This window comes from Perca fluviatilis, chromosome 9 (assembly GCF_010015445.1).
Source record: "Perca fluviatilis chromosome 9, GENO_Pfluv_1.0, whole genome shotgun sequence".
Lineage (NCBI taxonomy): Eukaryota > Metazoa > Chordata > Actinopteri > Perciformes > Percidae > Perca > Perca fluviatilis.
In genome coordinates, this window is record NC_053120.1 from 7,006,315 (window position 1) to 7,019,879 (window position 13,565).

The 13,565-nt window shown below is 39.7% G+C and overlaps 1 protein-coding gene across 1 annotated transcript in view; it reads left to right on the top strand.

Moving 5' to 3' along the window:
• Positions 1-855: 855 nt before the first annotated feature.
• Positions 856-13,565, top strand: part of si:ch211-191a24.3 (tensin-3) — a 60,765-nt gene continuing 48,055 nt past the window's right edge. Inside the window, exons 1-10 of the mRNA XM_039811274.1 lie at positions 856-873; positions 1,040-1,130; positions 6,023-6,197; positions 7,975-8,025; positions 8,569-8,691; positions 8,973-9,037; positions 11,116-11,199; positions 11,885-11,997; positions 12,892-12,952; positions 13,041-13,116. Coding sequence (XP_039667208.1) covers positions 6,048-6,197; positions 7,975-8,025; positions 8,569-8,691; positions 8,973-9,037; positions 11,116-11,199; positions 11,885-11,997; positions 12,892-12,952; positions 13,041-13,116 — 723 coding nt within the window. The 5' untranslated portion in view covers positions 856-873; positions 1,040-1,130; positions 6,023-6,047. The remainder of the gene's footprint in view (positions 874-1,039; positions 1,131-6,022; positions 6,198-7,974; positions 8,026-8,568; positions 8,692-8,972; positions 9,038-11,115; positions 11,200-11,884; positions 11,998-12,891; positions 12,953-13,040; positions 13,117-13,565) is intronic.

The window sequence follows — 13,565 nt, forward strand, 5'->3', positions numbered from 1 at the left end:
GCCTGTAAACTAAGAATGTGTTTTATGCTTTGATAATAATTTATCCTGTACATTTATGAAATGAAACTAAACCGACAATTCACTCCATAGTTTATTTCTTGTCTTCTGGCGCCACCTAGTGGCATAAAGGCTGTATCATCATTCCTGAAGTGAGATTTAGGAATCACTTAGGCTACTATTTTACTCTTTACAAGTCAGTGGTGGAGCTAAGTAAGTATTCAGATCCTTTACCAAAGTAAAAATACAAAAAAGTACAAGTTAAAGTCCTGCATTTTAATGTACATTAAGTAAAAGTAAAGTTCATGTAAAGTATCAGTAAAAGTACTTCAAGTATTCATTATGCAGCAGAATAACCCAGTGTTACATTATATATTCATTATTTATCATTGTGGATGTATGCGTGTCAAAAGCATTTTAATGTTGTAGTGAGTCACGATGAAACTAATTTAAACTTTACCTGGTAGTTTAATCCTAGCAACGCCTTATATTTTACCTTTTGTAGGCTACATAAAATATTAATCCACATAAAAAAGTACCCCATTTCCCATGCAGTGAGGTAGAAGTATAAAGTAGCAGATAATGGAAATACTCAAATGTGTACTTGAGTACAGTATATGAGTGAATGTGCTTCTTACATTCCACCTCTGCTAGTTATCACAATCATATGATAAATCATTCATATGAAGATGAGGGAGTTGCACTTCTTTATCAGGTGAGGGTCTATAAAATGAAACGGGAATTTTTTGTGTCATTGACATTAAAAAGTTGATCAAATTTCTTTTTTTCTAGGCTTCCCTGGAGCGCAGATAAAGTGGAGATCAAACTGTTTAATCAGTTCCTGTATGTGCTAATGAGTGTTTCTCAGAGAGAGAGGTATCAGTATGTTACAGTCGTCTTTGTCACATTTACAATCTCGCCAGAGTGGACTGCTGTCACATTGCAGTCCAACAGAGGGCAAAGTGCAAGCTTTGACTGTATAGTTTATCATGCTCTCTCTCTCTCTCTTGTTCTCTTTCTCTTCCTCCCTCCCCCTGTCAAGTCTCCACCTCGATTTCTATAGACCAGTCAGACTTTCACTCATCAGGCTTCATATTGCTGTGATTTTCTTGTTTACTGCAACATCAGCAAAGGTAAGACCCCTTTCCTGTTGTCTAAAATGTTTAATTAATTGAGTTGATTTACAGTGAACTACAGTAATGTCAGTCTACACCTATGAGGCTTCTCCCTTTTTCAGCATGGCCGGTTCATGCGTTCATTCACCTGGGACGTGTTTTTTTTCTTTCCTTGAATGTTATACGGCCACCGATGCTGCTCCAAATGTCATTGTAGACCACCACTGTTTAGAAAACAAAGGACCATGTGATGGATGGTAAATCTCAGGGGGATTCATAGTTGGAAGTGCCTCCCTGCAGATGTACTGAGGGGAGGGGGATTAGCCTACTGACACATTAAGACACTTAGCCCCAGCAGACGTGTTTCCACTGGGATTCAGTCCATTATAAGAGGTCATTAAGTCTTAAAAGCCTACTTTTCTAAGGACAAGTGAAAAACCCTGCCTGTGGGGGTGTCATGATTACACTTACTACCAATGCAAATGAACTTCCTACAGTGACATGAATTTGATACTAATGAGATGGAGCCCTAATTGATTGTGGTATCCTTGGAACAAGTGGAATTAAATGAAATGAGCTCACCCTGCTGGCAGTTTATTTCAATAATAGGAAATAAGATTGTACAACTCTTTCTCTCTGTGGGGATCAGATGGACTAAAGGGAGATTAGTTTACTGCTCTAATGAAAAGCCTTCAGGAAAAGAGAAAAAAAAAACAACAGAGTGGAAGAGGATCTAAATGGAGAAAACGCTGGAGGATGACAATAGCTGGTTACGGTGACGGGCTGCTGTCAATTTCAGTTCTGGTATTTTGCGCTAACACTTTCACTTTCAAAGAATGTGTCAGTTGAATTAAAACCGATGGCTCTATTCCTGCTGCGTTTAAGAAGCCAGAAGGAAAGAAAAGGCAGAAACAAAGATGGCTAATCCATTTCAGAATCCTTTCCTTAAAATGGAAAATAGAGACTATAATTAGATGTGGCGAGTTCAAGCTCAAGGACTTAGCGAAGCAGCTCTCCCTATAGCAATGTGTGTGTGTGTGTGTGTGTGTGTGTGTGTGTGTGTGTGTGTGTGTGTGTGGTTAAATCACTCACTTCCGTTTGTCTTGGTTCCTCAGGCGGAGCGCTGACAAATTTAGATTTTTGCAAGTCTAAAAAATTTGAAAAAACAGAGCAGAAATACATAATTGGAGAGTAGTCACTCATTAAGATTGTTTGCCCAGCCCTGTCAACCGTTTCAGCAAGGACACATCATCCACTCTCAGAAACAGCACTAGTACAGGAGGAGTGCATGTTTTTATTGGAAAGTACGTTTTTCACCCATGGCCTGGGGCCCAGATGCGTACCATTTGAACACACATATAGGTGGTAGTTACTTATGGTTCATGGGACAAATTTTGCTTCTGGCTCGGGCCCACTGAGCTTGGGTGGGAAGCTGGTGAGGGATCAAGTCTTTGTCATAGCACTAGTGAGTCCTGATTGGTCTCTTTATTTCACTAGCTTTTACTCATAAAACCGAAAGAAAAAGGAGAAAATTAAAAGACAAGAACATTTATTTTCTGAATTTGGCTAATGAGTAAACTGTTGTTTATAGGTACATTTTGGTGACTTACATGTAAGGCAGTGGTTCCCCACCTTTCTGTTCTGGGGTACCCCCACAGCCCTGTCAGATGAACTCACATACCCCTTCATCAATTGTCAATGTAATAAAAGTGGATATATATATGTATATATATATTTTTTTTTTGGGGGGGGCAATTTAGGCCTTTATTTGATAGAACAGCTTAGACATGACAGGGTAGAAACAGGGGGAAAGACATGCAGCAAAAGGCCACAGGACAGAATCAAACCTGCGGCCGCTGCGTCAAGCTCTAAGCCTCTGCACATGGGTCACACGCTCTACCAGGTGAGCTATTCAGGTGAGCTATTCAGGTTCCTCAAAGTGGATGTTGTTAAGATTTTTCATACTTGTTGAACTGTTGATATTTAGGCTACATTTACACTGTTACGTTTTGGTTTAAAAACGAACATCTTTTGCTACGTTTACACCTCGCATTCACACTGCTCCGGTGTTTCAGAGCCCCTAAACCGCAGACATTTGAAAACACTTTTGACCCCATTTTGGTAATATCCAGGGTTGTGTTGCAATCTCAACGGCCGCAAATGGAGACCTTTTCATTACGCAAATTATACTACAGTATTTGGTTCACTGTAGACTGTATTAGCACCCAAAATAAGCCATCAACACAATTGATAGCGTGCCTATGTTCCCACAGCCCTATGTTCCCACATTTCTAAGATTTCTTTCAAAATTAGGCCCTATGTTATCACAGTTCCCACATTTCTAAGATTTTTTTCCAAAATTAGGCCCTATTTTCGCCTTACTCACCCTAACCCTAACCCTTGAAGGGAAATGTAGGAACACAAGACCTAATTTTGAAAATGTCCTAGAAATGTGGGAACATAGGGCTGTGGGAACATAGGGCCTAATTTTCAGTGAAAAATTAAATTCTTAGAAATGTGGGAACATAGGGCTATGGGACCATTGGGCTGTGGGACCATTGGGCTGTGGGAACATAGGGCTGTGGGACCATTGGGCTGTGGGAACATAAGGCTGACCCCACACAATTCATCTGCTCACATTAAAGGATAATAACTAAGAAAATGGGGTGACAGGATTGAACCTGAGTGTGTTTTCATTCTGGCTGCAGTGGTTCCCAGCAGGTTATTCTTGTACGTTGCAGTGGTGAAAATGGTTGTATCACTGTTTACTCTGCTGTGGTCACATGGTCAGGGTGAAGGCGAGGTTAACCACAGCTCTTTGTACACTCGTCTGTTGATCTCACTCCCGACAGACAAGCACTAACACGCGTGTCATTTCCCTGCTCCGTATATGCTAACACAGAGCCCAGATACCACAGAAGTATCCCGTCCACGGTTTACAGAAGAATGTGGCAGGATGTCACATTCTTTAGGTCTTCAGGACGTGGAGTCTGTAAGGTCAAAATAACAGTAAAGATACTCTAAATATGTCATTTCAAAATGACATTGTATTTTTACATGGGATTTCTAAGAACAGGCTCAGATATTATCTTCTAATACTGACAACTCAGGTCTGAAAAAACAGACAGTTACTTACTCTTTGTTTTAATGTACAAAGGCAAAAGTATTGGGAGTTATGAGTTAAGATCTCATTCTCACCACTCACCCAAGTATGTACAATAAATGTGCAGCTGCATGCAGCAGCTAGTTAGCTTAGCACAAAGACTAAAAGCAGGTAGAAACAGCTCGGCTGGCTCTATCCAAAGGTAACCAAAATCAGCCTAAAAGCAGCTCTAAAGCTCACAAATGAACATGATATGTGTTTTGTTAAATCCACATAAAAACCACAGTGTAAAAATGAAGAAACTGTGGTTTTACGGGAGCTTATGTTAGGGATCGTGCCAAGAAATAGTCTGGCACGTACCACCCAGTGAAACGCTGAGATAATCTGTTGCTGGCTGTGTATCAATCTTCTCAGCTAACTTTCAGCCAGAAAGAGAAAAAAGGGTATTTCCCAAAATGTCAAACTATTCCTTTAAGATTTGGCCTAATTGCTGTCACCTCTAACTCAGTAACTTTGTGTTAGTAATAATAACATTCATTCTAGCTGCTAGCTCGTAGTAAAATTCAGCTTTTACAAACAAGATTTGACTGAGTCTGTGTCATTGAGACGGCCTTTGATAAAATTATAAATTTTGAGGTCTTAAAATCTCTATTCGAGCACGATTTCACAATCTTTCCAGCTCTTTTAACCTACTCGATATCCACGACGATCCACTTCAGGATTGCTCTCGTTCTGCCTGAAATTCCGCCGGATATCACTCTTTCGGCAGATTTCCATTTTCGGATGTCCGTCACCTTCCGCTTTCTTTGTGTGTTTCTGAGGACTATCGGTTAACTGCTCCTCAGATCTCTGCAGGGTAAATCCAGACAGCTAGCTAGACTATCTGTCCAATCTGAGTTTTCTGTTGCACGACTAAAACAAACTTTGAACGTACACGTTCCACCAAAACAAGTTCCTTCCCGAGGCTATTTTGCAGAGGCACCGTGACTCCATCCATCGCTTAGCGCCGCCCATGACGATTGTGATTGGTTTAAAGAAATGCCAATAAACCAGAGCACGGTTTTCTCCCATCCCGGATTGCTGTGTGGACTAGCCAGACCCTCCTCGCAGCCCTGTGGAGGAAGGTCTGGCAATGCGAGACTACCATAATCCCAAAATGATGACCTAATCATGAGGCAGCACGGTAAAGAGGCAGAACTTAGTTCCTAGTTGGAACTTTATAGAAGTGAATTAGAGAATTGCTTTGGAGATAGAGCTTTTCCTTTTTTTAAATTATAGAACCACCAATGCAGTTCAAAATAAACCCAGACAAAACATTACAGTCAGATGAATAACTCAAGTCAGATAGGATGTTATCATTCTGAGGTGATGATTTTCTGGCCTGGTCAGAATCTGTGCTTTAGTTTAGTGTGTTTGTGCTGATGAGTAATGAGGTAACGTTCTGGTGTTTAGGCAGCATTATCCTTCTGTGACTCATCATCACCTCTCCTTTGGTCACAAGCTCAGTGAAAGTTTCCAATGACTCAGCTTTTGGTTGCGTTCCTCATTTTGTTTGGCCTTGGCCCCACTTTGTTTTAGCATCACATCCTGTAAAAGGATTTGAGGTTTAATAAGGCTGACCGGATTTGAACTCGCATATCTGTGTGGGTCAAACATATTTGCAATGCCTCACTTGGAGTTCCAGCTGATACGGCACACACAGATAAATGCTCTGCAAACATCTGCTGACCTGGAGTGAAAAATTCTCACTTCCCTCAAATTTCCAAGACCTTTCATTCTCACACACCCTGCATTTCATGTCCTGTAGGGCGCCCATGTGACCGAGATCAGTCATGGAGGAACCGCAGCGAATCGATCTGACCTACATCACAGAACGCATCATCACCATTTTCTGCCCTTCCGAATGTCCAGAAGAGCTCTACGTGCAGAACCTGGAGGAGATTATTCACATGCTGCAGTCCAAGCATGGACACCACTACATGGTGAGATGGGAAAAAAAGTGCTCAGAACTTGAAAAATGTTACTTGAGTGAAAGCATTAGCGTTCAATTAAATTTTCTCAGGACAATACAGATAGAGGGGGTCTAGACCACACTATAATTTTGCAAAGACCCAACCATTCCCTCCAAGATCAAGCATTTGGTGCAACAGTGGCGAAGTAAAACTTCCTTTTAACAGACAGAAACCTCGGACAGAACCTGGCTCCTGGTGAGCGGTTGGGTCATTGAAATATAGCCTACTAACGGTACCAAAAATAAAAGTACTCATTATTCAGAATGGCCTAATTCAGAAAAATGCCTTTTGTATTATTGGATTACAGTTATTGATTCATTAATGTACTGTATGTATCACTTTGGTATTGTTGCTGGTAAAGGTGGGACTAATGTTTGGCTTTATATTTTTCTGAATCAAGGCTTTAAAATCAATGTAGTGGAATATAAAGTACATTATTTTCCTGTGTAGTGGAGTAGAAGTAACTATGAAATGGAAGTACTCATGTTAAGTTCAAGTACCTCAATAACGTACAATAATTAAAAAAATGTTTTTACATTTGTCCTCAGATTCTTAAATGGCACATTCCTCTAAAGTCATATTGGCTTTCTCTCATTTCAAACAACTTTGTGGTTACTTTGTCAAGTCAAATTTAATTATACCAGCCCCAATTCACATATTTGTACAGCATGCTGTATGACACTCTATCATTAGATCCTGGATAAGGAGACATTTATTTTGAAAATTATACATGATATCTTTTAAAATCGCCCTAAATTTTAAATGTTTGGGTATATAATATAAAAAATGATATATATATGTGAAAAAAAGTAAGTTAGTTGGTTTTAATCTCTAGTTTAAGTGACAGTTTGTATGGTTAGGCTTTGAAGTATGAAAAAACGATTTGTATTTGTTTTTAATGCAGAGTGTTTCCCCATGTTGCCATAAAATACAAAAGTACACAGCTACAAGTGTGCCATGAGGCCTGATTTAAGAAATCCTCAAGGATGTACAGAATAAAGGTTTTTAGTTTTTGCTTTGACTGAATTTAAACATCATTAGAGATATTAGTTATTTAATCAGATCTATGGTGTAAAACAATGTCTTTAAAAACTTTTAGTGTGAGATGAGGAATTTAGTTTTACTTAGATCACAACCTCTTAAAATGTAAATAAGTAAACAAGTTCCAGCTCCACACCCACTATCCTTTCAGTCCCATTTGCATTTTAGACATTTAGATGTGATGATATGGTACCCTGGAAATCCAGACCCAAATCCAAAAGATTAAGGGTCTGGCAATGAGTAATGAAAATGGCCCAACTCGAGGGGCGGCACCAAGCATGCATTTGAAAATCTCAAATTTAAACTGCAAATATCACTGCATGCGATTGGATAACACTACGACCAATCACAACAATACACGGGGCGTCGTATCCAGAGCCCCATACGCTTAGCTACCAGTGGAGCTACCTGGTAGATTAAACTCGTCATCAGTCGTCATCTGTTTAGCTCGCCTCTGGCCCGCCTATATCAGATACACCGATGTGATTGGTGCAGCTTGGCTACAAGGGCATAGTTAATGAGCATCGTTACTGAATGCCAGAGTGACTCGCTGAGCAAATTCAAATTGTGCTATCGCAAGAACTCTGGATTTCCAGGGTAACTGATATGGTTGAACGTTCTTTAATATTGAATACAATTTAAAATGTACCTGTCCTCGTGCCGCTCTTTCCTTTTTCATTCAAACAATTGTTCCTCCCTTCTCCAGGTCATCAACCTCTCACAGAAACACGAAACTCTCACCCGAATGAACCACAAGGTACTGATGACTTAATTCTGTTTGTTTGTTTGAGGCAGTTAAGTTTGCCGCAAATTAGGGCTGGGCAATATATCAATATTATATCGATATCGTGATATGAGACTAAATATCGTCTTAGATTTTGGATATCATAATATCGTGATATGACAAGTGATGTCTTTTACTGGTTTTAAAGGCTGCATTATAGTAAAGTGATGTCATTTTCTAAACTTACCAGACTGTTCTAGCTGTTCCATTATTTTCCTTTTCCCCACTTAGACATTATGTCCACATTACTGATGATTATTTATCTAAAATCTAAGTGTGAAGATATTTTGTTAAAGCACCAATTGTCAACCCTAGAATATCGCCGCAATATCGATATCGATGTATTTGGTCAAGAATATCGTGATATCTGATTTTCTCCCTATCGCCCAGCCCTACCTTTTATTGGTTTCTGGCAAATATTGAGGTTAAGCCTACTAAAATGCAAAAGTACAAAACCCTGCTGATGATACAAAATAAATGCACTGTATGTTACAGTATGCGTGGGTTGTCTGTGAGGTTTTGGATACAGGTTGGCTGGATCTCCTGGCCCCTGACCTGGAGCAGATCTTCAGTGTGTGCACGACGATGAAGAACTGGCTGCAAACACATCCAAAGCACGTCCTGGTGCTACACTGCAGGGTACACGTCACTGATTCCTCTGCACAAAATGATCCATGTACTATCTAAGAGCAGGGTTCAAAATTAGCACCATCTGCCAGCCAAATGCTGGTAAAATATGCAAATGGATTGTAGATTTTCTTCACTCACCATCCAAAAAAAAACATTGATAATCTATTGAGTGGCTGATCAAATTTAAACATTCACTTGCTATTTGGCTGATGGGCGAAAAAGTTCATTTTGAACCCTGTCTGAGAGTATGTCAAGCTTATTAATCCTGATTCTGTGGTTGTCCTCCACAGGGAGGTAAAGGCCGGCTCGGAGTTCTGGTGGCTTCTTACATCCACTTCAGCAACATGTCAGCCAGGTAACAAACACTGATGCCATGTGAATTTAATCAGTAATGGATCAAATGGTACAGGGCTAACGGATGCTAAAGCAGCATTTAACTTTAATCATTTGCAAACCAACGAAAATTTGTGGCAACGAACAACAATCCCAGTAAACAGTCAGGCTAGCAGCTCGGTGAGTCTGTACTTGAGCTAAATGCTAGTGCTTGGTCCCAGTAACAATGCTAACATGCTGAGGTTTACTATGTTCACCATCATAGTTTAGTGTGTAAGCATGCTAACATTCGCTTATTAGCACTAAACCCAAAGTACAGCTGAGGCTGAACCAAAGTATTGGACAACTTCAAATTTTGTTCTGACGATGGTGCTAGATGAAAAGTCAGAGGATCACTAAAGTTATGACAATTTATCCTGCAGGAACCGTGAATGTCTGCACCACATTTCATGCCAATCCATTCAGTAGTTGTCAAGAAGTTTCAGGCTGCACCAAAGCGGTGGACCCACAACTGACTGACGTTGCCGTCCCGTAGCTATGATGCGAGTGTGGCTAAAAATATAAGAAAATAAAACAGATAGAGTGAAAGATATATGGGCACTTGTACCTCTCTGGATAAAATGCGGGTCATCAAGCCGATCAGTGCCTATACGAGTAAAAGAAACTCTAGTGTGCCCATATATTTAGCCAAACGTGCACAGTTGTCATTTGGAGACATTTGTGTGGCTGTTTTCTTATACTTGTACAGATTTTGGGTGTGACATTACCATGTCAGTGTTAGTCTCAGTGTCAACTTGTTTAACATACTGCATGATTTCCCCATAAGATATCAATGCCCTTCCATCTAACATTTGTCCCAGATATGTCAACAGCTAGCCTGATGTGGTCATACTCAGATCCTAGTCAGAATCTGACTCAGATACTGCTCCGCTGGGCTGTGATTATGGGGCGTGTTTCAACCGAACCAGGAAAGAAAATGCCTCTGCACTCAATTGGATAGACCTACAACCAATCAGAGCAACGGATAGACCTACAACCAATCAGAGCAATGGAGTTGTAAACAAATTCAACCCAAGCGCTTTTTGGTGACGTGGTTATTTAGGTTACTGTTGATCATCTGTCCGTCATCGTATAAAGCCCGCCCTGACAATTTGATTGGTCCAAACAGCTCTGGTTCGAGCATAGTTGCTCCACAACGGATCAAGTCCAGACTGAATTTCCCGACCTCAAATGTTGTGGGCGGGGCTAAGTTTGGCTGACATCAAGGCTAGTCAACAGCTATATTGGAATTCAATTTGGCAGAGATCTTTCTGTTTCCCAAAGGGTGAATCCTAATGAAACATTTTACTGTTGGATGTGTTTGCAGACCAAAGAGCACTGACAGAACAATAGAGTGAACAGAGGCTTATCTGCTGCACGTCTTCACCAGCCTAAGGGCAGGGCGGATGATTGAAGAGACTTTGAACTAGACTAGTTATTTGATATTGGGGCAGAGATCCTGTTGCTGTTGGACACCAATAACGTATTTACTCGTAATTTACTTAATTGGCCTAGAAGACACAACACATTGTTAATGTTAATGAAAAGCATTTTTAGAGCAAACATTACAGCCTTTGCGGTTCATGTGGTTATATATCGTCTATTTTATCTTTTAGATGTGACTTATTAAAAGTCATTAACATCCTCATTTACACATCTAATCATGGGATGGAGGGAAAGGTCAGTTTGAGGAGAATCAGTGTCAACTGAAAATGCAGGAAAAAGTGGAAGATCTGGAGGATTTCTGCACTGTTGGCATGTGTGTGTGTGTGTGTGTGTGGTTCATGGCTGAACAGCTGACTCATTGTTGAGAAATATCTGATTGTGACCATTGTCACTCTACGTGCTTGTGAGTGAGTGCACGTATGCCTGGGCTTGAGAATCACATGGTTTTTAAAGTTACAAAATTAAAAATTAAAACCAGATTCACAAGTTCAAGTCATGCAGATTTTTTGCATTAGTAGACACCGAGTCAGGTAAAGCAGAAAACAGTATTTCGTCATTTCGGTGAACTGAGGAGTGTTACATGCATCACCATCTGAGTATTTGCCTCTCTCTCAGTGCAGACCTTTCTCTGGACCACTTTGCCATGAGGAGGTTCTACAATGACAAACTGTCCGCTCTGATGACCCCGTCGCAGAAACGGTAAGAACAGGGTTGATTGAGCAGGATCACTGCAGGTCAAAGGTCAACTCTGGTTCAGGTCTTAGCCTCTGATCTTCGATGTAGACTCCGACTGCTGTGACTGACACTAATCACATGATTTATGCTCTTGTGAAATAGTTGCTATAATACATCTACAATGAGGTAGGAGACTGACTTCATGAAAAGCACACTTTAATCAATTCATAAAGTTATTTCAGATACATTTACATATTGGATAGACTCTTATTTGTATCTGCCCTTCTAATTGTTATTAACAGTATTATTAATAGGCTGATATCACAGACTGTGGCTGATATTTATACCAAAATAGGCTATATATATATATATATATATATATATATATATATATATATATATATATATATGGACCTGAAGGACAAAACACAACAGCATTTCAGAAAACACGACATTTCACAAAAACACAACATTATAGTAAACAAAACGTTTCATTTTCTGAAATGCCGTTGTGGTATATATACAACCCGAAACTCCGAACTCGTAAAATACGGATGTTTGAACTGAGAGAGGTCAAATCAGATTCCTTAGATACAGTTACTATTCGGGGTCATGCAGTCGCTTAATTAGGGTACTGGCACCTTTACTTGGTTAATTCAGGCACGGCAGAGTACAGGAATAAATACTGTACATTTCTCTGTGCTCTCAGGTATGTGTGGATGCTGGGGAGCATGTTAAAGGGAGGACTGAGGATGTGTCCCTCTCCGTCTTTCCTCCTGTGTGTTGTTCTTCACGGTCTTCCCAAAATAAGACCAGATGGAGGTAAGAAGAAAAATGTGTTGTTAGTAAATTAAAAGAAGTGTACCTTTTACACCTATGATTGCCAAAATGTACAAAACAAATCTTCTCTAACTCCGTGGTTCCCAACCTTTTTGGCTCGTGGCCCCTTAAAATAGTCCCTCATCACCAGTTGGCATTGTAAATATTATATTTTGTTTTCTGTTCAAGTTGCACGTTGCAATGTTTTCTGTTGTTCTTTTTAAAAAAAAAAAAAACTCTTAGAAGTAACGTTATCCAGTAATCTACAAGAAAACAAGTAAAGATCAGAAGAAATTGGAGAGAAAAAAGCCATTTTTGCTTTCCTTTTTTGTCATTTATCTCGTGACTCGCTGACACATACAAACACCTGGACTCCCAGAACTACACACACACACACACACACACACACACACACACACACACACACACACACACACACACACACACACACACACACATGCACAGACAACACTCATCCACACTATTTGGGCTACAGGTGCTGCAGATGAACAAAGACTGCACCAAGCATCACTGTGTATCCTAATTCAAGCAGAAGAGACAGAAATGACTCAGTTTGAGACATTACACACACACACACACACACACACACACACACACACCCTCTCCGTCTTTCCTCCTGTGTGTTGTTCTTCAAGGTCTTCACAAAATAAGACCAGATGGAGGTAAGGAGCAGATGTCTGATCTGAATTAGAGAAAGCTAAGTAGATAAACAGCAGTAGCAAGGGCCAGCCTGTTGTATTCTTCTTTTTTTTTTTTTTTTTAAATCTTATTAAGGAAGAAGAAGGAAAGGAGATGCTTATAATTTAAAATGTGTTCTGAAGTCCAAAAAGTCAAACGATTGCCAATGTATTGTGATGAGACTCTTCCTCTTCGCAGCATGTTGTCTCTTCCTGAGAGTCTACCAGAGTCTACAGCCTGTTTACACATCAGCAGTCTAGTAAGAAATCCCATAATAATCTGTAAACATGACAGGGTGTTGTTCAGAAGAGGATACGGTGTAATGTGTGTTTATATATCCATCTCAGCCACGTTAATGCGGCTCAGACAGACCGCCTCTACATTGTGCTCCAGCCAGCTCAGCTGCTCAAAGGGGACATCATGGTGAGTGGTGATCTACTACATTATGAGTTTTTTATTATTATTATTTTATTTATCATTAAGGTTTATATTTAAAGGTCATTATTCTATTTCTGCAGTATACGGCACAAAATGTAGCCTAAATGACTCATTATTGGGAACTACTAGAAGCCAACCTTGCAGCAAACTTGACTTTTTGCAAAAGTATAGATTATTTTACTAATTTCTTTGTTTGTTTGTGTATTTATAATCTTTTGGGTGACACAGATGTTTATTTCCTAAATAACTTGAAGAGGTTTCCTGGAAAAAAAATATATAAATTGTTATAAATAAAATAAATAGGAATTTCTTTCAAAGGAAAGCTCCAATTAAAGCTGAGTAATTATGAATTATGTAACTATTATTTAAAACTTGCCTATAGAAGTTGTTTATGTTCAGCTGACACTAGTTAAAAGACTCAAGTTTACCTAAGA